This window comes from Dermacentor andersoni, chromosome 4, assembly GCF_023375885.2.
Source record: "Dermacentor andersoni chromosome 4, qqDerAnde1_hic_scaffold, whole genome shotgun sequence".
Classification (NCBI taxonomy): domain Eukaryota; kingdom Metazoa; phylum Arthropoda; class Arachnida; order Ixodida; family Ixodidae; genus Dermacentor; species Dermacentor andersoni.
This window is the reverse complement of record NC_092817.1, coordinates 51,996,707-52,018,280: the sequence shown is the minus strand read 5'-3', so window position 1 is coordinate 52,018,280 and position 21,574 is coordinate 51,996,707. Positions and strand designations below refer to the sequence as shown.

Sequence of the window (21,574 nt, the reverse complement as noted above, 5' to 3'; positions counted from 1 at the left end):
TAGGTCCTGGATCGCAGAAGAATGTTCACAAACGACAAAGATAACGCGGTCCGCTGACATATCTCGCTCGTATGTTTTCGAACTGAAATTCCTGCACGAATGGTGTGATGGACTGATATCGTAAAACGCTAAAAAAAAGCAAACGTATTTACGAAAGAAAAATAAGGCTGAAGAATAGATCTCGTAAGGAAGGCTACTCACTGACAAAGAAATTAAAAGTCTGAGAAGAGCAGGAAGAATATGACCAGAATTCTGTCGCCGAACCTAATTAAAGTGATCTATGTTCAATGTGATTTATGTTAAAATATTCGATAACGTTAAAACATGCAACGTCTACGATACGACAGCCTTTCACTGTATCTATCAATGCTTAAATAGCACAAAAACTGTCCAGCACATATAACAAAAAACAAACTGCACATATAACACACATAACTAACACAGAAGTGCATGCAGTAATAAAAGCAGCAAATTTATGACAGATACTTATTTACATGCCGTAGGTGCATGCTGACCAAGCCTAATCAAAATAATAATCTATTGTAGCGAAATCCGTGTCAATCCGTGTCAGATAGAACAGTTGATGCCAAATCTAAGTGGTCGAGTTGATTTCACATTTTATCGAACGTTTATTAAACGGACAAACAACACTTCAGAATATAAATCAAGGTAGCCCCGCTGATCTAAAGAATGCACTTCGTATTGATTAAAAAGAGCCATGATTTCCTAATAAAATGAAGATTTATACTTTTAAGTCTTCAGAATGATTCGCGAAAAATGACTTTTTTCTACCACCCCAGTGAGCTCTCGTGATTCGCCATGTTACAAGACAGCTTAGGAAATTGATAGGGTAGCTGAGAACAAAGCACGGAAGATCAGTTAGGTGGGCGTTGCGTTGTCGTGCAGAAAATATAATAGCCTTGTTCTGCAGAAAATGAAATAACATATCTATACAGATGAAAGCAATGTTCTGCACACCGCGCGACATGTTTATAGGACAGTTTGATTGGGACAAATTGCGAGTAATCAGCTGTACGCAAGCTGCGTTATACCGAAGAAAACCTTGAACGAGAAAGCTCTTGTTCGACTGGGTGCCATCGTTAAGGCGGCTATACTTCAGATAAACGCGATTGCTACTCCTGTCATACAGCACGCGCCTATGATGGAAACACGCTATTTGCGGAGACAGATAACAACAAAGCTCGGCCGTTTCTGCTTTCGCGAGCTTCCACAAGAAACGTAAATCATCGTTCACGTGACAAAACACTGTCCCCATTTGGCGTACGGTACAAGCGGCCAACTTGGTCCCCCTAAAATAAGCGGAAGCAATTAGCCGCAGCTGGAAGCGGCGCGTCGTCTCAATAAGGGCAACAAAGGAGCGAGCCGCCGCCTATCGTCTTGGCAGCAGTGAACGCCTGGCTCGCGCCCGCGCAGCACGCGCGATCTCTCAGAGCACCCTCGAAAGGTTAGAAACAAGACCCCAAATAAAGCACGCGGATTCGTTCTTATCTTTTTCGTTTTCTTGCTGTTTCGGTCTAGTCAAGTCTTTCCCCCCATCAATGATTCACGTGCCCGTTACCCAACGCAGGTCATCGTCAATCGCCGGTCATCGAATAACAATAGCGCGAAATGATTTCCGCTCACCGACCCTCTAGACACGAGTCTTTTTTTTTTCTTTTTTTTTTTTTTTTTTTTTGCCAAGCACGCCGTCTGGGAGGAGGACTAGAGGCAAACGAACGTGTCTGGCATAGCTTGTCAGCTGTAGCGTTTCTGAACGCACTCGCTGAGGGTGAGAAAGAAATCGAGGGTTGCAGGGGACCAAGGTGTCAAAGCGACAGGTCGTGATTGCGTGCGCGAGCAGCTAACTCTCTCGAGCCCTGCGAGGCGCCCTTCTACGTCTGCCCTCTCTATTCTCGGAAGCTTCCATTTCTCCCCGGCACATCTTTTTCTCTCCTGTATTCCTTCTTTTAGAGCTTGATTTCGCCCAAGAAGCGCTCCCTATAAGAAGTGTTTTGTGCGTGTGGAGGCAAGCTACAGTACAGAACCACTCGTTTCCCCTTCCTCATTCTTTTTTATTTCCCCTCTCGTCTTTTCTTTTCCTCCTTCCTTCGACCTCCCGCCCACAAAGGATCGCTAAGCACCGGATGGATTTGCCACGCGTCCTCAGCATGTCGCCTCACAAATGGGACCTGCGGTCGCTGTACCTGATCGCGTTCGCATCGGCTCTTCTCATTCAACGCTCCACGGCATATTCTGTTAAGAGTAAGTCTACACAGACATCGCCCCTTTTCTCGGCTTCCTCGGTGAACAATTGGCACGTCGCGGTTAATTTTGTTGGGAGCCTTCGAACAAGCGATCCAGGTCTTAGCGACCGCTACGGCACCGCGTAATTGTAGATAAGGTTCTGGGCGCGTTTAGTGCCATTGATGCTATTTATTACGTAGGCTGGTTCCTCATTAGCGTACGCAAGTCGTTCGCGTCTACTAAGTCTGAAGCTTTACTTCTTTAGCGTAAGTGCAGCCAGCTTCGCTTGATTTGACGTACGCGTATTGCAGTTCAGTCCACCCTTAACAATACAATAAAGATAACCGGTTATCAAAAGGGACTTTTCTTTTATATTGAATGTGTGCAAGATAGGCTCGGTTACAATGATATGTGATAGCAGTCGGACTTTTCGATTCCCCCAGCGCTTATATAAATCTTATCTGCATCGTTACCGTATTGCGACGCGGAGACGTACCTTACAACAGCAGTAATAGCGGAGGCATCTAAGTGAGATTCTGATAACCGGAAACTTTTTAAACGCCACCACCCTGCGCAACCTTCCTTTATATTCTCCCTGGAAAAATAATACTGGTGGTGTCAATCATTACGTAAAAGTTGCTGCCACGACTATGCTGCTGCCGAAGCGTCAGCAGCTGTAGAAATGCGGAATATAAATTGGAGGCTGCTATATGATTCGTGAACATATACTGCACTTCTGTGCTAAAGAAAGCGTTACCAGACAGCATGCCAGGCAACATCCCAGCGCCTTCAAACTGTGTCGCAGCATGGCGGTAATATGGCGACAGAAATACATCCATGAGACGCTGTGCAGTCCAGAGACAAGTCGCTGGCTTCCGCATTATGATTCTAGCGGCCCTCTACTTCTGGAAGAAAGAAACGTTTCACAAAGAATCTACGGACGAACAAAAAGAAACCAAGAGAGGAAAATGTTAACTTACAGAGTTACATGTCTGAGGATTAGAAAAGGTACTACTATACGCAGCGGTGCAATTGTGGGCGAGGACGGCAATCAAATCTGTGAGGTTCACGACTGAGAGTTAAAGCGAACGCGGCTGCCGTTCCCACCGAAGAGAGACAAGTCTGCGTGCAGAAAGTCTCAGTAACGATTTGACAACATGTCACCGTGCGTCTCCTCACACAAGGTGTATCCCCGCCGTGGGTGTACACAGCAGGTAAATGAAAGGACGTGAACGTTAGCTTAGCTCAAGCGATGCTCGCAATGTTTCGAGGTCAGTGTAAAAGATGATCGAAACAACGCTACAATGCTTCACATTGTATATTCACAATTGAAAAGCTTGGTGTATTAGATATTTTCTACTTAATAACAGCTCTCATAGAAGTGTTATTGCGCATGTATCAGCAGTCTAATTGCGTGTACTTAAACTAAATATTCGTGAAAACATCAACTCAAGTCCCGAGAGCTTACCGCAAAAAGCAAATTTAGACGACAGATTTGCGCGACCTTGCACAATCAAACACCCATTCCACCGAAGTTGTCCTTGCCGCCATGCAGGTCATGACCATGGCCCGTGGTACTCGAACAACCATGGGGCCATGTGGTACCCATGCTTAGCTTGTTCGCCGGCTCCATTCAGCCAGGATAGTGTGTTCTCCCACCAAATACTCATTTTCAGTTTGTATGAGCCAAATAGACACCTGTCCAAATACAACTACAAAGTTTACCCCCCCCCCCCCCCCCCCCCCCCTTGTATATGAACTCTCGACTACCGAAGTTTCACTGCGCTAGCTTCTGTGCTGCTCTGAAATTTCCGCGACATTTCGAACAGATGTAATTTTTACCGACAGTTCGCACAGACATTTTTTACTGCATTGAGTGGCACCAGCACCTAGCTGCCAAAAAAAGAAAAGAGGAGAAATAAGGAAAGAAAAAAGAAGAAAGACGTCTCATTGTTCTCTCGGTCTTTTTTTTTCATAGTTCATTTATTATCTTTTTAGCAATTGAGAACCACAGGTAAAAACAGACGCATTTCTGAAAAACGTAGATATAGTTCTGGCGTGCAAATCTTCTTTACGGTACAATCAAAAGGATATATAGTTATAACGTAACCAAAATGACGTCAGATTGTCATTCTAGAATTGCTATAGATTGCGATCGTATAGAAGAAACGACAGTTGTATAACCTTACATATATTTTTCTATGTTGTTTTTGTCTGTGTTTATGAGCTGTTGTTGTTGTTTCGCATTTTTTTTTTTTTTTGACGGAGACACATGCAGACAGGAAGGGATGACGCACCCCGTAGTTGTGGACTCTGGATTAGTCTTGACCGCCTGGAGTTCTTTAACGTGCATCCTATAAAGTGTACACAAGCGTTACTAAATTTTTCTCCCCCTGAAGCCGGAAGGTTTGAGGGCCATGCATGGATCACAATCCGCACAGATTTTGCTCTCAGCCTGTAACGTAAACGTGCGTTGGTCCACTCGCCCTTATCGCGGTATAATAACGTAATCTATGAAATAGCATGACAGGTGCACACATGGCAACACTGTTGAAAGGCTTGTTGCTAATGGTTGCTTTCCTTATTCCATGTGTCCTGATTCCTGTTGATTTCTACTCCTCCTATAACTAACTGTATTATTTCTGAAGATTTCCTTATCTTACTATGGAACGTTCATGTTAAGAAGTCGCCAGGACCTGATGACATGCCGAATGCTTTTATGAAATGTTATGCTAAGTGGTGTGCGAAGTATTTATCCGTGTTGTTCACTTGTTTCCTGGATCAAGGTGCGTTACTGGATGGTTGGAGGACTGAGAGTGTCAAGCCTTTGCTTAAAACAGGAGACAAAATGTTGACCAAAAATTATCCGTCAGTTTTATTAGTGTCTACGCCTAGCAAAATTCTTGAAGATAATACATTGTGCAAACAGTCGAATTTCTTGAAAAATCACAGTCTCTTAACAAGCATGAACCACAGCTTTCGGCGAGGTTGTTCAACCATCATACAATCACTTGAAACGATTCATGATTTTGCTACCGCAGTAAATGGAGGTAAACAAACGGTCGCTATTTTTCAGGTAAGTTTCTGATTAGGCCCGCCGCAACAAGATTTTTCACAGAGTGAGTTGCTTAATAAGGAACGGTCAGTTATTAGGGTACGTTAGAGCTTGTCTGTCGAAACACTACCAATTCGTTGCTTTTAATGGGGATTGTTCAAGCAAAGCTGCTGCTTTTTACTCTGGTGTACCCTAAGTAGCTGCGCTTGGTCGGCATTTGTTCTTGTTACTTATACGCCTTCCGGTGGCAATTGCCAGCCTGATCCTCGCTTTCTCTTTCCTGTGAAATGTGTATATGCTTTTAAAACAAATAATACTTGTAAGGAGCAATGGTGACCGGAGAAGCGAAATCAGAGGTTGGATGGGCGGATAATAATAATAATAATAATAATAATAATAATAATAATAATAATAATAATAATAATAATAATAATAATAATAATAATGATGATGATGATGATGATGATGATGATGATGATGATGATGATGATGATGATGATGATGATGATGATGATGGTGGTGGTGGTGGTGGTGGTGGTGGTGGTGGTGGTGGTGATACTTATATTAATATTTTAGTGACACTTCTTTAACTGTTTCGCTTTAATCCGCTTACTTTCTGCTTTATAAAATAACTTTTATCGAGGATCAAATTAGGTTCAATAAAAATCTTGTTAGAGTGTACATGTAAAGAATGGCAGATGGAAATTATTTATCAAACAATTGTTACCATTAGAATAACCTTAAAAAAGATCGTTCCCTAGTGCTATGCATGGTGTTCCTAATATTTGTTTATCAGAAATTACCAGCTATAAATACCTCTGTCTGTGGTTTACTGACAATATTTCTGGGCATATCTACGCTGTGATGACTAAATCAAATCAAAATCAAACTGTGGGGTTTTACGCGCCAGAACCACGACCTGATTATGAGGCACGCCGTAGTGGGAGATTACGGAAATTTGGACCACCTGGTGTTGTTTTTAAGGTGCACTTAAATCTAAGTAAACGGGTGTTTTCGCATTTGGCCCCCATCGAAATGCGGCCGCCATGGCTTTAATGGCTGACTGCCCACGTAAGATTTTTGGAAACGAAGTCTTGATCGGTGACTTCACACGGGCTTGACGAGTCTGGGATGTGTCTATCCTGTAACCAATTCTAGAAAAAGAAGTGGTTGGTTAGGATGCCATACGAAGAAGAAGACCGTGTTAAACGATAACTCTCCATGGCGAGAACACGTAGCCATAGTCAATAACTAAGAATATAAGCAAAAAATATAATTAGCTATAAACACTCGACGCTAATCGAGTGCGCGATATTTTGCTACCAGCGCCACCTGCCGAGTATGCATTAACTTACACACGCGCGCCAGGTGTCCCGGATGTTCCCGCACGCCACACGATTTGTCGCGCACGTCGAATTTGCGTGCTTTCGAAGACAAGGTCTTCCTTGCTAACTACCCACGGACTTGGCGTATCTGGGATCTAGCTATCTTGTAATCAGTTCCAGAAAAAAAAAGTAAGGGTCAACCAAGTGTAGACGCCAAATAAGACAAGGTCAATGTAATTGTGCGTGAAATACGATATGAATAAGGTACTAAATGATAGGATAATGAACATTAGAGAGAAACAGAAAGAGACAGAATAGAAGTATAATAAAGATTTAAGCATCGACTCATTTGAATCGTCATGTACGTCGACTTTGTCTTTTTTTCAGCGTCGGCACTTCGCTGACCCTTCCTGTTTCTTTAAGGCGCTCCCCGAAACTTGCCCCACCTGCTGTCTGTCTTCGCCCATAAGTTTATAACGAGTCCAATTATAGAATATGCAATTAAAATATGGGACCCATTTATTATGACCAATGTTAAGGAAATGGGAAAAAATTAAAGAAAGACATTACGGTTTAATTATAATGCGTATGGCCGAACATCGATGGGCGAGTTATTGAAATGAAGTGGGTTACAATCCATTGCGCAAAGAAATCACACCTGCCACCTAAAATATTTCTTTCACTTTGTGAGAGGGCAGTATACCATAAATACCTCTAGTATTTTACATATACCACACGCTATTCAATTCAGCAACGTCATTCTCTCCCGATTAAGTCATTATCTACTAGTGTTAACTGCGTTAACTGTTCTTAATTGTCTCAGACCATTACAGATTGGAAAAATCTCAGCAGCGATGTCGTAACACAGGACTTATTGTCACCATTTTAAAAACTCCTAGCCTAGTTTATGTGTGTTTTGTTTTATTGGTCTTTTTTGTAATTATGACCACCGTTGTATTTTTGTGCCTATCGCTTTGTTGGACGCGACAAAATGTTCATCCTCACTACTATGATCTGGACAAAAGATCGCAGTATTCATATATACATTTTTTTATCGGAATAAAATCTGTTCGTTATTCGGTAAAAGATATCGATCGACGCAGTATTATCAGGCTTAATGCAGCCACGACACCACGAACGAGCGTTAAATGTTCCAAAGTTTATGAACACATTGAGTAGATTCACGATTAAGACAGGCTATACGAAAAGAAGAGAAGAGCAGGAAAAGAACGCTTGCTTTGCTTTTCTCTTGTAGAAAGCTGCACAACGCCAGATGGCACAAAATCAGAGGGCCAGGTCTGGTATGACGACGCACGCTGCATCAAGATGACATGCATGCAGGGATTTCCCGTAACATCCAGGTAAGTAACCGAGAGTGTTCGACAGCTTCGTTAGCCGGTTTTGTGTCATGCACTTTATGAACACGAAATTTCGAGAGCTTCCGGTTATGAGTTTTCTGTCTGGAAGTGGCACATCAAATTCCTACAGAAGGTCCCACGCGGGTGTGCATTTTCGTTATTTTTGTTTAAACACCTTCATTTGCTTCTGCTATTCTTACGAACTTGTCATACATGCGTTTGACTGAAATCATAATGTGTGGAAGAGTCGGCTTCGTGCTTTGAAGATGTGAAGTTGTAGCTCTTATTAATAGGACAGCTTATATCTAAAGACCACTGATGATAGAAGAGCACCACGATCACAGCGTGCTTTGCGTTTCGTAAAGATCGCCGAAATGATCCTGGACGGGATCATCTCAACAAGAAAATTTCTAGCATAATAGATGGGACGAAATTTTTGAATTGATTTCTATGTGAAGCAATTTATTCTAATAAAATTTGAAACGTTGGCAACTGTTGTGGCACCGGCTCCTCCATAAACAATCGATTGTTCATTGAAGGAAGGATGACAACACGAAGCGATATGAAAAAAAAATGCTTTCCGAAATTAAAGCACGTTCCGTAAACCTGCCTAAACAGTCAATGTAGAAAACAACCCATTCTGCACTTTCTAGAATTAAACACGAATCAATGTATATCCCACACAGAATGCTGTGATATAGCAATAAAGCACAAGCACATACAAAGTACACTTTCATATCACTATGAGAAAACAATGCTATTAAAAAATTCAGGACTGATCATTACAATGATGCCGTATGCCATGTCTCAAGCAATGAATTAAGCTGAAAGGACAATGATCAAGGGTCATTACTGTTGCCTTCAAAATACATCGTTGCTGTTAAGGCTAAGGACAGCGTATTATAACATGTTTTACGTTTTCCCGTGAATGGCCGCACGTGCGACATGGCATAGGTTAAAGATTTACACGATGTGATATAAAAATCTGCATGTATAAACTACTTCCAACACGATACGATACGAGTCTATGTCACGGCCACCACCAGCAAAGATCGGAAACTGTAGATGAGGGTCAACCTTATAGAGAACATTGTTCACAGAATTGGCCTCAAGTCAGTGAACTTGTGTTATTATAACTCGTATAATTGTTTTGTTCCCATGTTAGCATCAAGCAAACTGGATAATAGCGTGAAAGGGGTGGAATGATGCGCGTCTCTAGCGATTTCGTTAGCTTGTCCCGCTATGCCAAGATTTCTAGCAATCCATTGCAGCTTCTTTTGACAGCCTTACGATGCAGCTAGCTGTGCGATCTGATAAATGATCATTGCGTTTGGAAAATACGGGCATAATTACCGAAAGCATTGAAGAGCCGACTTTCAATCCGTTAGAATTAACCACATAGCAAGTTTCTCCTGTGCTTAAATGAATTTTGCGGCCAACAGCATTGCATGGAGCTCAGTTACAATTGATTATGTCCCATGTGAAATACGACAACTGTGACGTAACCCGAGGGACGAGTATTACAAATGCGAATGTTGATCCTGACAAAGTTGTTGAGCCGTCAGTATAAATGTGCATGCTTCCATTGTAACAGTCATGTAGGTAACACAGAGTTAACGTTTTAGAAGAGAGGGCGCGAAAAGCACTTTTCTGGCACAGTCTGGCTAAGTATGTCGGCACTTATCTGCGGTGGAAGAAAAAGTGAAGGTGACACTTCACTATGAATCGACATACAATCAAGGATGAAGGATTGCCAAGTAATCAGCAGGAGTAGCTCTCACGTTTTGTGCTTACACCAGACACTTTCAGAGCACTAGAGGAAAATTACGTTCGCTGCTATACTGTATGCGACCGATCATTATAAATTAAGCATTGCGAAGCGTCACCTACTCGACAATCGTTACAGTTGGCCTTCCTAAAAGCAGGCACACAGAAAATTACTTGCTGGTGCACCAGACGATATAGTTCACTATTCAAAAACAAAGCCATCATACCACAACGCAGGCAAAGAGATTAACCAGCTGTGTACAGGGTGGTTTAGCAAATAAATGAGTTTTCTGCGGTTAAGCAACTTGAAATTTACACCGAGCGCAGGTACCTCCTGAAGAATGCTAGAAAATATTTGTCCAATTTCTGAAGTAGTCCCTGACACTTCCGCCCGCTCGAGCCACAGTAAAGAGCTTTTAGAATGGGAGCACTCGGCCTGCCGCTTTTACGAGAGCCTGTGCAAATATTTACTTCAATATTGAGCGGCATTTGTATATTCATGTCTGTAGGGTCGCAGCCACCTATAGAATTAAAGGCTGAGTTCTTGTTACTCCAAAGCCTCAGATATTCAAAGAGTTAGACAACTGATTAAATTGAAACATTATTTTCTGGGGTTCTACGTGTCGTAACCACAATCTTCTTGTGAGGCACGTAACCACAGTCTTATTATAGCGGGGGACTGTATTATTTTGACCACATGAGCTTCTTTAACTTGCACCTAAATCCAAGTAAATGAGTGCTTTTCCATTACGCATCCATCGAAGTGCGGCCTCTGCGATCGAACCCCTGACCTCAACCTGAGCAGCGCAATGCTATAACCACTATGCTACCGCGGCAGGTAGAGCGAGTTCCCTTAAACCTGCTTCAGGGCGCTAATTCGCAAAACTTCTCTTTTGCAAGTGCTGTAGCAGTTGTACACGACCACGGTGAACACATTGTTATGATCAGGCTGATGGATACTCTGAGTGGCAGGCGGCCGAACGCCGGTCCATAAGGAAACGTCCCTAATTCGGAACGTTGGGTGGCTTTCCAGGTCAGAAGAGCTGGGTGACAGGGATTACTGACGGACTTTCTTAGCTCGTGGAGTGGTTCGGAAACTTTAGATAGATATTGCATAGGCGTTGCCCATCAGCGCGCGTACGTTCCTCAGCGATGAGCGTGATGTTACGGACCATTTGAAACTGCAGCTGCGGGAAGCCGCAGCCGAGGGGCAAGAACTGCAGAGAGATCCCGGGCAAAGGGCGCTTCCCCGAGTGCTGCACAAAGCTGCTTTGCCAGACAGGTAAGGTGTTGAAATTGTTGTATTTATGCAGACTGGTAAGAAGGACCCCATATCATATTCTGTTTTGTTTTTAATATTTTCTTTACGTGACGGCTAGTTTTTGCAGTGCATTATTGCAGTTACTAAGTACATTTACTACGCTGCTCGTATAAATTTTCGGCGGCGGCGGAATGGTGGCCAAGCTACCTTATCAATTTTTTTCCTTCCTTTTTACAAGAGCACTAAAGGAGCACGAAAACGTGTCTATAAGGCATTGTGGTTAGGCAAAACGTTACAACACGGTGCTACCAGCGTCCACTAACTAGGTATTACGCAAACGCAATTGCGTTTAGAGCAATATCGGACACGATAAGCCTCTCTGATGTTTGTAGACAAGCTATCTCACTCTTCAATTTCAGCTTTTCCACAAACGTATAGCAGCTCAATGTACACCGGGTTACTGGAGACGTACGAGCTGAATGAACAGCCGAGTTGGGGGCGCCGTTTTGAGGCGCAGAGTTAAACCGGAGAAAGCACAGCTTCATTGCAGCGACCAGCCATAATACAGTTGACTGCCACACAAACCGTCTGCAGCGGCCTAGCTGCTAACGTGTAGTCCTTTTATTCCCTCTGCTATCTTCCTTGCCGAGGCGGCTTCCGTCGGTTACCATGATTGCATAGCAATCAGGCGGTGCTCAAGCTTCCCGCTTGAATCCCAGTATGTTCTTGCTTCCTGCTTTCCGTCATGGTGGCAACAAATAGACTAAAATCGACCTTCGCTTAGTCTCTTAAAATGACTTGTCAAGCCACGGGAGTGTTCCGATGTTTACTTACCAGGTAGGGGGCCTCATCATTTAGCGTTTATCTGCATGCTGAACTACAATGTGGTGCCAGTAAGCATACACGTTGTCGCGTAATAAAAACAAATTTTTCCTGCATAAAAGCAAAACATGTTTTGTCTGCTCGTACGTATCTATAAAGCGCACCACCCTCCATAGAGAATAGCGCGTTATATTCAATATTTCTTTCGTTTAGAATGCGCTTTTAGTATGACACACTAAGTGTGTGCCAAACCTTGGCCAACCCTTCGAATGGGTACGTGGCGCAAGAAGTACAGAATTTTTGAATGTAGCTAGATATGTGTCGCATTAGTCAGTGCATACACCTGTCATCGCTGTTGTTTCCTCGACAGGAGAGAGAAGGGAGGAAGGAAAGGCAGGGAAGTTAACGTGACTTGGTCCAGTTTGCTACCCTACACGTGGGGAGGGGGAGTGGGGAGTGACAAGCATCGCACAGCGCCTTTGTCCTCGTCACATCGCTGTGTGGACGTTTGACACTGTAGATTTGCATGGTCCGCCTAAGCACCGACATCCTTAAACGTGACCACGCACTGGGTGCCGCACTGAAGCGTTTTACTCTATGGAGGTAGTGAAAGTACCTGGTGACGCAGCACTTGGTGACATTGTTCGCATAGTATTAGGTAGCGTCTTCTATTCAGACCTTTTCTTCCTGTATATGCGCATACAATGCCACCCGTGTGTCTCCAGTACAAACATACAAGTTGCGCGTCAGTACAAGTTGCGTGTCCACATTAAAGATTGTCTCAACACTTGACCGTGAAAAAAAAAGGCGGGGTATGCAAATGACCTGCGAATTTCTGGAATATCGTTTTGTCTACAATGGTCGGCTAAGTGAATTTTTATGCGCGCACTCACACTGTCCCCTGATCGGTTGGCAATATCTCTGAGTGAATTGCGCTAATAGTCATTATCGTAGACAATCTAAATAGTGAAAACGTTGATCTTTTTTCTTCTCCCCTATGACTCTCTATACTTGTCCCTATTGTGCGTCTCTTTGTATGGCACCCTTTTTGCCGGCTGATGTTCAGGTGTCGGCCAGACATCAGCGAGTCAGTTGCAGTACGGCCAGCAGAATTATTTCTTTTTGCATAGCCAAACGTGTAGACGCGTAGCCAAGTGCACATTGCGCGGCGCATCCTGTATTCACTGTTAGAACGAGGGTATCAAATCAATATCAAACCGGAATTGACCTGGAACCCTACATTTTTTTCTCTCTCTCCCTCTGTATCGATACCTAAAGGAAAAAACAACGATTTTCGATTCAGGCTGGCCAGCTTTTCTGTAGTTTTCCATCCATGCATCGCCCGTACTTGCGGCTTAATTATACTACCTCATTTATACACATAATCTTCCTGTCATTTTAAATCTGGCAGCACCGTTAGTTTGGTTTTTAGCGCATTGTATCAGACTGTGATGCATGCAATGTACCTGAGACAATGGAGCACATACACTTGTTGCTTGTCCGCAATATGACTGTGAAAACACTGCAGGCACTGCACTCTTCGTTGACGCCACTTAACAACCGGCCGTTCAGCGTAAAAAGTGTTACTGGGCACTTGATCGGACATATCGCTGAAGCGAGCCATAAATTCTCTCTTATAAAATTAGGTAATGCAGGGCTGGATTCGTGGTTGTGAACAGGTCCTTCGAAAACGAACACGTAAACAATCGCATCCTACTTCCTGTTCTCATCATTGCTCCTCAGTCCCCTGTTTTTCCCCTCTTCCCTTTCTCCCTGAGCAGAGTAGCAGGCTAATGGACTCTGCGAGGAAACATACATAGGCAAGCATGGATGCCGTTCCAGCGGATATCTCGCGCCTCAATCCCTCTATTAATACTTTACGTTCTGCATCAAATTTAGGACACTCTAGTAAGAAATCGTCAATGTCACCAAGAGCTTGACAATGCAAACACACTCAAGTGCAAGTGACATTTTGTTCCCGCGAGTACATCGGATATTTAGGAAAGAGGTGCTTATAGGCTGAATCTAAAGTTGTTCTATGATACGATTATGCGAGTAAGAATTGTGAACCGTGTGGGTCGACGGAGTTTGCGTAACGTGTTGCACTCCGTGTGAAGTATCTTGTGATGCCGGGAGTTGGTACCGGCATCACAAGATACCATACGGAGTATGGTATCTTGTGGTATGTTACCATACCACATTTGACAGGTGGCTCTCGGCTAGCTCCGCCAGCAGCAGGCAACACTCCTCCTCCTCCTACCGTTCCAGGTTCACGTACGTACGACATGAACTCCAGTACTTCAATATGTGCTAGCTATGATGTTCGGTTTTGTTTTTGTGTCTTTTAAGCTAAGTCTTCTTTTTAAAAAATTATCCGAGTTTCATTGACAATTTTATCATGTAGTTGGCAAGGCGTACTTTCCATCATGCTCGAATTGAAGCTTCCTTTTGAAATCTAATTTCTGCTGCAGTGAGCGAGACCACATACTTGTCATCTGTTCAATGTAAGTGTGACGCGCACAGCACATTAGCATGCAGACCACTGTGAATACAGCCGCGCGTTGCACTGTACATGTTAGCGACCATATGGCGAAGACCCAATGGCAGAACAATATACCCCGTTCACTCCTTATAAGTTCTTGTTGTTTTTCATTCGTTCAGGGCTAGCGCCCAGCAACATGGGTTCATTGACGCAACAAGCGAGGAGAATACTGCTGGAGTCCGACTCGAAACCAGCGAGGGGTCCAGACCAAGTGCCTGCCATGAAGCGTGCTGCTCCTGAGTCCATGAAGCCGATGGCCAGAAGTGGCCACAGCAGCGCACGAAGCTTGAGTCCTGGACTTATCAAGAAGGTGTTAGAGAGAGGCCGCAACAGTGGCGCAGAGTCGCGTGCGGTCGAAGAGATCAACATGACGGAATCATTGCCCACGGTCGGTCTTGGCCGCAGTGACGCCGAAGAGCGATCAGGACTGCCAGGGGACATAAAATATTAATAATAAATATACTCGTCATAACACCTCGGCCAGTGTCTTGTCTTTTTTTTTTTTTTTGTCACAGCGGAATTGACCAAGGCCAGTGACGTGCCAGTTAATGCGAAAACTGAAAACAAAAAGGTGAGTTTAGGGTTAACATGTTCGCTGACCTCTTCGCGCAATCGAAGTTGCTCGCCTTCGTAAGAAGGGAAGAGTTCGTGATTGAGTTTCTTTCGCAGAGAAAACAGACCCCGCATTATCTTTTGGGGCGTTAAAAATGCAGTTCAGATTGACTCATTGATTGATTGATTGATTGATTGATTGATTGATTGATTGATTGATTGATTGATTGATTGATTGATTGATTGATTGATTGATTGATTGATTGATTGATTGATTGATTGATTGATTGATTGGTACACTAAGGTGAAAATTGGAGAAAGAAGAGAAAGAAAAGAGAAGAAGGACTAAAGAATATCTCATAATATGTGTGTTTTACGGTGAGAATCAGAAGATCGTTTGTAACATTAACGAAAATGAATTGATACACTTAAGTTACCTCACAAAGTGGTACAAAAACGACGTATTGCGTCACTTGACAGTGAAACAACCCAGAATATGTACCATCACGTATCCGGAAGCACGTGCACGGATACTAATTTTGCTTAGATGCGTTAATGAATTGCCTAAAATTATATTTCATGTGCCTCTGTTAACAATAACAATAATAACAATACAATAATTGTTTACTTTTTATTTCCAGTTAGCGCGTCTTTAATAGTGATGCTGCCTTTTCGCGCAGACGAACAGAGTGAGGCACCATTGCGTATTCAAGCTTGCCCTCGTGACAGGGTGACGGGCATTAGTGCGAATCGTGTTGTGGGAGTGGTACGGTGGTCGCTGTCGTATTCATGTCGAAAATGCGTTGCGCTTTTAAGGCGTGCCGGCGTCGACACAGCACCAGTGTAGGCGTTTCTTACCATGCCTCATCCACCATCGCACAAATTACTTGGGTCTCGGCAGCAGCGGTTACAGAAAGACACTGACTGTACCGCCTGCGCCCGCAGTAGGTGACCAATAGGAAGAAACATGACCTATGTAACCGATTCCGCTTTGAGCGTGGTTATTAGGATCATAATTTAAGCTTTTACCAAAAAGTACAGTCCGGTGTAAAAACCTATATGTACCTCCAATTTCTCATTTTCGCTGTCAGAGTGAGTGAGTAGTGACTAGTAAAATGAAATATATTCGCAAAATCTACCTAGAAATCAAAGCTACGCGTAGCTAAACCACGTTTCTGTTTATTGACGATCAAGAAAGTACCTAAATCTCATATCTAGCCACGAAATAAAGACAAAGGTAAACTTTAGCGGGATAACAATAAAGGACTCGTTGCCGCACTGCAGATAACTCACTGCAGATAACTTTGGGTAGACGAAAAGGTGACCCAAAAATTGAGCTAGCGCCATTTTTGTGACAGAAACAGGCAACAGGTTCGCTATTGCCACTGCCCCATTTCTTCATGAGAGATTTCGAAGTCTGCGCTTCACATTATGGCGCTGTCGAGCCCATCCATGCTTCTAATTGTTTAATGTACACAAGACCGTAAAGGCTCGAGCAAGCTCCGCAAAGTGGCCGTGGAATTAAATGAAATAAGGTTTGTTTAGATAACAGGCTGCCTCCACATTTGACAAGGGCGAAGTTCAGATGCCTTATGTGCCTGTGCGAAATAGTACTGCAGAGTAGTCAGGATCATAACGCTTTGCCGAGGGAGGTGCTTATTGACGCTTGCCTCCGCATCCATGCTCGAGAAGTTTTCAAGATATACGGCGTGTAATACTTCGGCCAACCTCATTGAGACAACCGATGCCGCCATTATGTACTCGTTTCGGGAAAATAAACACGGAACTAGTTGAATTAAGCCGCCACATCTAGAGAGAAAATTTTGCAGCTAGTATTGACCTTTGCTACTCGTGTGACGATTAATTCAGGAAGCGCAAGATTAACATTATCATATTTGAAATTACTTTAAGCCTGTTATTGCTCCAAACATGCTTATCATAAAGAAAAAATAAGATGAATTACACTATAGTTAGTAGACGTTCTCAGCGAAAGTAGGGATATGATATCACAGTTGCACTTTTTGCACTGATAGCCGTTGTAGGTACAATTTAGGCTAAAGTGCAACAAATTTACTTTGCGTCTCCTAAGGGCGAAAAGAAGTGAAAGCGAGGAGAATCAGGAGCTCTATAGTAGCCACCAGGCGTAGCCAGATATTTCTTTTTCGGGGGGAGAGGGAGAAGGCACGTGCCCGGTGTGCCAACCTTTGGCTACACCAGTGGTAGCCACGGTATCCACCACTGCTAAAATTCCACACTGCAAGTTAGCGCATTACACGACGCATGTACGACGAACTTGTGGGACTGTGCACGACAGCACACCGGTCACTTATCGAAACGACAATATCCTATATGGCAGCGATCCTGTCAGTAGTTGTAATGTTCGTGGCACCTGTCAAATCGTGTGAACCTGCGCACCTTGCAAAAATATGTTGCTGATTTCTCGCGTTATTCGAATCTTGGACGAATCTTGGATATACGCTTCAAGTGAGGAGATCCAAAGTGGCGGCGAACGCAGTTGTTGTCGATCGTCATATCTTATCTGTACCACCATACATTCGAAATAAATTTGACGCTCGCGTACATTTTATAATGTAGGTACAGCATTATTCGCACCATGCGCACAATTTGATTAGACAAGACTCTGGCTACAGAATCGCCGATAACATTAGTGAAATTTCGAATACAGTAGGTGCGTCTTGCGCCGAGCGATCAATTGATAACAGTGACAATGGGGGGAGGAGGAAATAAAGAGAGAAGGCCAGGATGTTAACCAGAAATTCGTCTGGTTGGCTACCCTACTCTATGGGACAGGAAAGAGGGAATAGAAAGATAAGATAGAGAGAGGGAGAGGAGGGGGAGGAAAGCCGCGGTGAGCTCGCGCACGCACGCGGAGGGCCTGATAACAGCGATAATGCGGTGAAAAAAGGTCACGGGCAAAGAATGAAGCACTGTAGTCGTCAAAGTTTGTTTACCTCAGAAAGCATTGCTTGCCTCAAACACGCTACTTATTCAGTTATAAAATTATAAATTATAATAAATTAATTTGTAAATTCTATTTATGAATATATAATTGAAGACTATCACGCGTTCAGTGCCGTCTTTTGTCGCTAGCAATGTGTTAACGAAGAAACAAAGAGATCCTGCACCACTCAGTCTCAAATTATCACCTCGTCTCACTCGAAGACGGCGTTATGTATGCCAATAAGAAATACATACTGTCAATTATGCATTACGGTTATCTGCTATAGGGTAGTTGATTCGTCGTATAGGCTAAGAAGGCGACCAACGAAATTAAAGGAAACACAAAGTGGAAGAAGCGGACAGGACAAGACCGCAATTACGCTGTCCATTTCTACGTTCTGTATGCTCCCTTTGGTTTTGCTCGTCCTTCCAACCCTTGTACAGTTCGGCGGTGCAACAAACAACGCTCACGGTCGCCGCACTGCCTCAATATGGAGCTGAGCACAGAGTCACAGGTATGGTTCCCGACCACGGCGGGGCCGCATTCTGATGGTGGCAGAATGCACACACTTTCCTGCACCGCCTTTCGGCCGCACCCTAGGTACCTCAAGTGGTCGAAATAATGAGAGGGCACTACGAACGGCACCCGCCATGAGTCATAACCATTTGTGAATTGAAGCTGTAAGAAATTATCCTCGCTCTGGAAGAGCATCGTATAACGTGTCATTATACCAGACGTTTTTAATTGCTTGTAGAGTACAGAAGAATTGGTGAATGTATTCGACGACTAAACCCAGACGATCTTCATCCAGAGTGGTTAAGCTACAGGACGTAGCGCCAATCAGTAATTAGAAGAAATGATTTCAAGCTAAGCGATGGCCAAGTAGTGGGGGAATACGCCTAGAACTCACGCTCCCTTTTATAGATAATGTTGAATCGCCAGAATGCAACAAATGTATTTGACTAGCTGGCAGCATTACCCAACTGAGCTACGCTGCCGACGAAAGCCACTTTCTCACGACAGAATAAGAATGGAAACCTTCGCGCAATGTAGGAAGGTTAGGCGCACGACTGCGTCTTTTCGGAATCTCGCGCGTATTTGGGCGCCCTAACAAAATAGCACATGTAGCGCCCTCTGGGAGGTTTGAAAAGAACACTGTCCATTCCGCACACGGGCGCGAAGCTTGAACAGAACAAGTCACAGCCATTAGCTCCATTTCACTAAAATAAAAATAAATAATAATGGTAAAAGTTACGATGCTATTCTCAATTAGCCATGGATGGCAAATACTTTATACCAGACGCTCGTAGTTGATAAGAATCATTGAAATGAAATGGCCCGCATGATATTTCTGGTTCTATCTACACTGGTATAAAGGAATCTAAACCTCTCAATCTTTCCTTGCACAGCTTTGTTTATTGTTGCCTTCATTTTTGAGTGTTACGAAAATTCATAGAAAAGATGTTTAACAACCACATGTAAATAGATAAGGAAGCTTGCCTGCAGTAGTTTGTTCTTGTTTTGATTGATTGATTGATTGATTGATTGATTGATTGATTGATTGATTGATTGATTGATTGATTGATTGATTGATTGATTGATTGATTGATTGATTGATTGATTCTCTATTCATGCATACACTTCTATCCGTCGCGATGGAACGTCTCTTATAGTCGCTGACGATGAAAAGTGCTGTACGATTTTGAAGGAATTCGAGGGAGGGGATTAGGTCAGCTTCATCAGGTGACCAGATACATGAGGCATATTCAAATTTTTGTCGTACGAGTCATGGGTATGCGAGCTTTGAGCTGTATGCACAGTGCGTCGCGAAGATTCTATTTCAGGTAGTCGGGCGTACCGTGTCATAAGCATTTTGTCACCGTCAGCGGACTATGAAATGTTTGGTGTCAAGTGAACGCCTAAGAACTTGTAGGATGATGTCTGAATAACGGGGTTTAACAAAAATAGCAATGAAATGCGGAAATCGATCGCTTGCGAGTCAATTTCATCAGTTCGCATTTTTCTGTGTTCGACAACGTTACTGCTGCCAAGTCAGCGCGTTTTATCTTATGACCCTTTTCTATTAAACACTGTCTTCAAAAATGTGCATATTGTGATGGCTTGTCTACATTTGTAAGCCTTAACCTTTGTTAAGTCTGTGAAACTATTCAATTTGGGATAACTGAAGAGCAATGCCAGGAACATAATTACATTGCTCTTTGTTTCGCGGTCCGCCAAGATTCAGGCGGTTCGTCTTGAAAGACAAAAAAAAATGAAGATTACAACGTCTAAAACTGCTTTCGGCATCAACTCATCGAGACTCCATTGTCCTAAATTGTAACCGTATGCTGGCGTTCTCTATTTGTGAAGACTGGGTAAATGCAGGAACCTAAAAAAATAACCTTTGTTGTTTACCTAAATTTTAAATTTTGTGGTTTAGCTTTTTTGTAGGTTATGAGGTATGCCTGATTGGAGAAGTCTACCTTCATTGCAATGCGTAGGCTCTAAGAATGCAACCAGTGGCATCGGGCTCAGCAACACAACGCCCAAGCCACTAAGCTTGGGCGTCATGCCTTGTGTCTCGCTGTTCAAGACTACCTACCTCGACAGTAAGAATTCTCGAATTGCTTCAATGTAACTTCTACACATGTATGCCAATGTTTTAGAGCGCGCAAATGGTTTCGAATTTTGTTTCGTACAACCTTTCTTTCACTGTAGCCAGAACAGCAGCCAAAACATCTTAGGTCCAGGATTTAATGCAACATCGCCTCGCAGTAACAGCAATAGGCCATTCGCACAAAACACGAACCGACCTTTACAGCACTGGAACGCTTGCATTGCTACTTTTGGGAACGACACCGTAAGTAAAGAACAATTACTCCTTCTTGGACAGTAATACTTAACCATGTAACTGACCTAAAGCAGCCGCCCCGTAAGCACTCCATTTTGAATCCGGTGTTGGGCCTTCAGGAAATTTCGAGTGGCAGCTTATAACAGCCACTTCTCGCGCTGATAGCGCCAGTCGATGACCGTTGCCGGTAGATGTTGTCTTCGGTGGCCAAGGTAAGCGACTGCGTTCGATTTGCGGGTGGCCCTGGTTATCGCGTTGCACAGCGTCGCAAGCGGGCCGCGACAGGTGGGGCTGCAGGTGCGATGAAGGGTAGGGCAACCTAAAACAATGGGCACGGTAAGGGCTCTATTTCGGTTCCAGTGTCGTGCCCCCATCTGTTGTCAAGAAAGAGCATACCGAGTTTCGTGCAGGCAATTTGTGTTCCCACCCAAAAAATCAGCGCACAGCGCAAGCGCTGTTGGAGGTGTATCCCGGTCCGTTGTACGCAATCTTCACTGCCTACAAAGGCGATATGCCACGCCCGTCGCCTCTTTCATATATCAGTGCTAACTAATGTTTTCACTGAGCAGAAACGAAAAAGCCACGTTGAAGTACTGAAAAAAAGGAAAGTAGGATTAAAAGAAAATAAATTATATTGCCAATAAAATCATACACAAACAAACAAACAAGTAACCGCATCTCAGAGCTCTAGGCAACACGATTTCTTTGCCTGCGTTTTTGGCCAGCTGTAGCCTCCTTGTAGGTGCTCGCACAATCGGTTCCTAATCAGTATTTGTTCGGCAACAGTTCCCCCCGCGTTACAGCGACACGTGCCAGGTCACAGACAGCTGGGTGC

The 21,574-nt window shown here is 43.6% G+C and overlaps 1 protein-coding gene across 1 annotated transcript; it reads left to right on the top strand.

The window, feature by feature from the left end:
• Positions 1-1,706: 1,706 nt before the first annotated feature.
• Positions 1,707-14,853, top strand: LOC126537159 (uncharacterized). The gene is made up of 4 exons (XM_050184329.3): positions 1,707-2,262; positions 7,880-7,985; positions 10,937-11,031; positions 14,494-14,853. Exons 1-4 carry the CDS (start codon positions 2,145-2,147, stop codon positions 14,823-14,825), a joined length of 651 nt encoding a protein of 216 aa, XP_050040286.1. The 5' UTR covers positions 1,707-2,144; the 3' UTR covers positions 14,826-14,853.
• The last annotated feature ends 6,721 nt before the right edge of the window (positions 14,854-21,574 follow it).

What these genes read in the sequence shown, in the direction of transcription:
- LOC126537159 (XM_050184329.3), top strand. Translation starts at nt 2,145, where the DNA reads ATGGATTTGCCACGCGTCCTCAGCATGTCGCCTCACAAATGGGACCTG. An exon ending in CACGGCATATTCTGTTAAGA is followed by an intron (nt 2,263 to 7,879) that starts GTAAGTCTACAC and finishes TTTCTCTTGTAG; the next exon opens with AAAGCTGCACAACGCCAGAT. An exon ending in AAAGCTGCTTTGCCAGACAG is followed by an intron (nt 11,032 to 14,493) that starts GTAAGGTGTTGA and finishes TCATTCGTTCAG; the next exon opens with GGCTAGCGCCCAGCAACATG.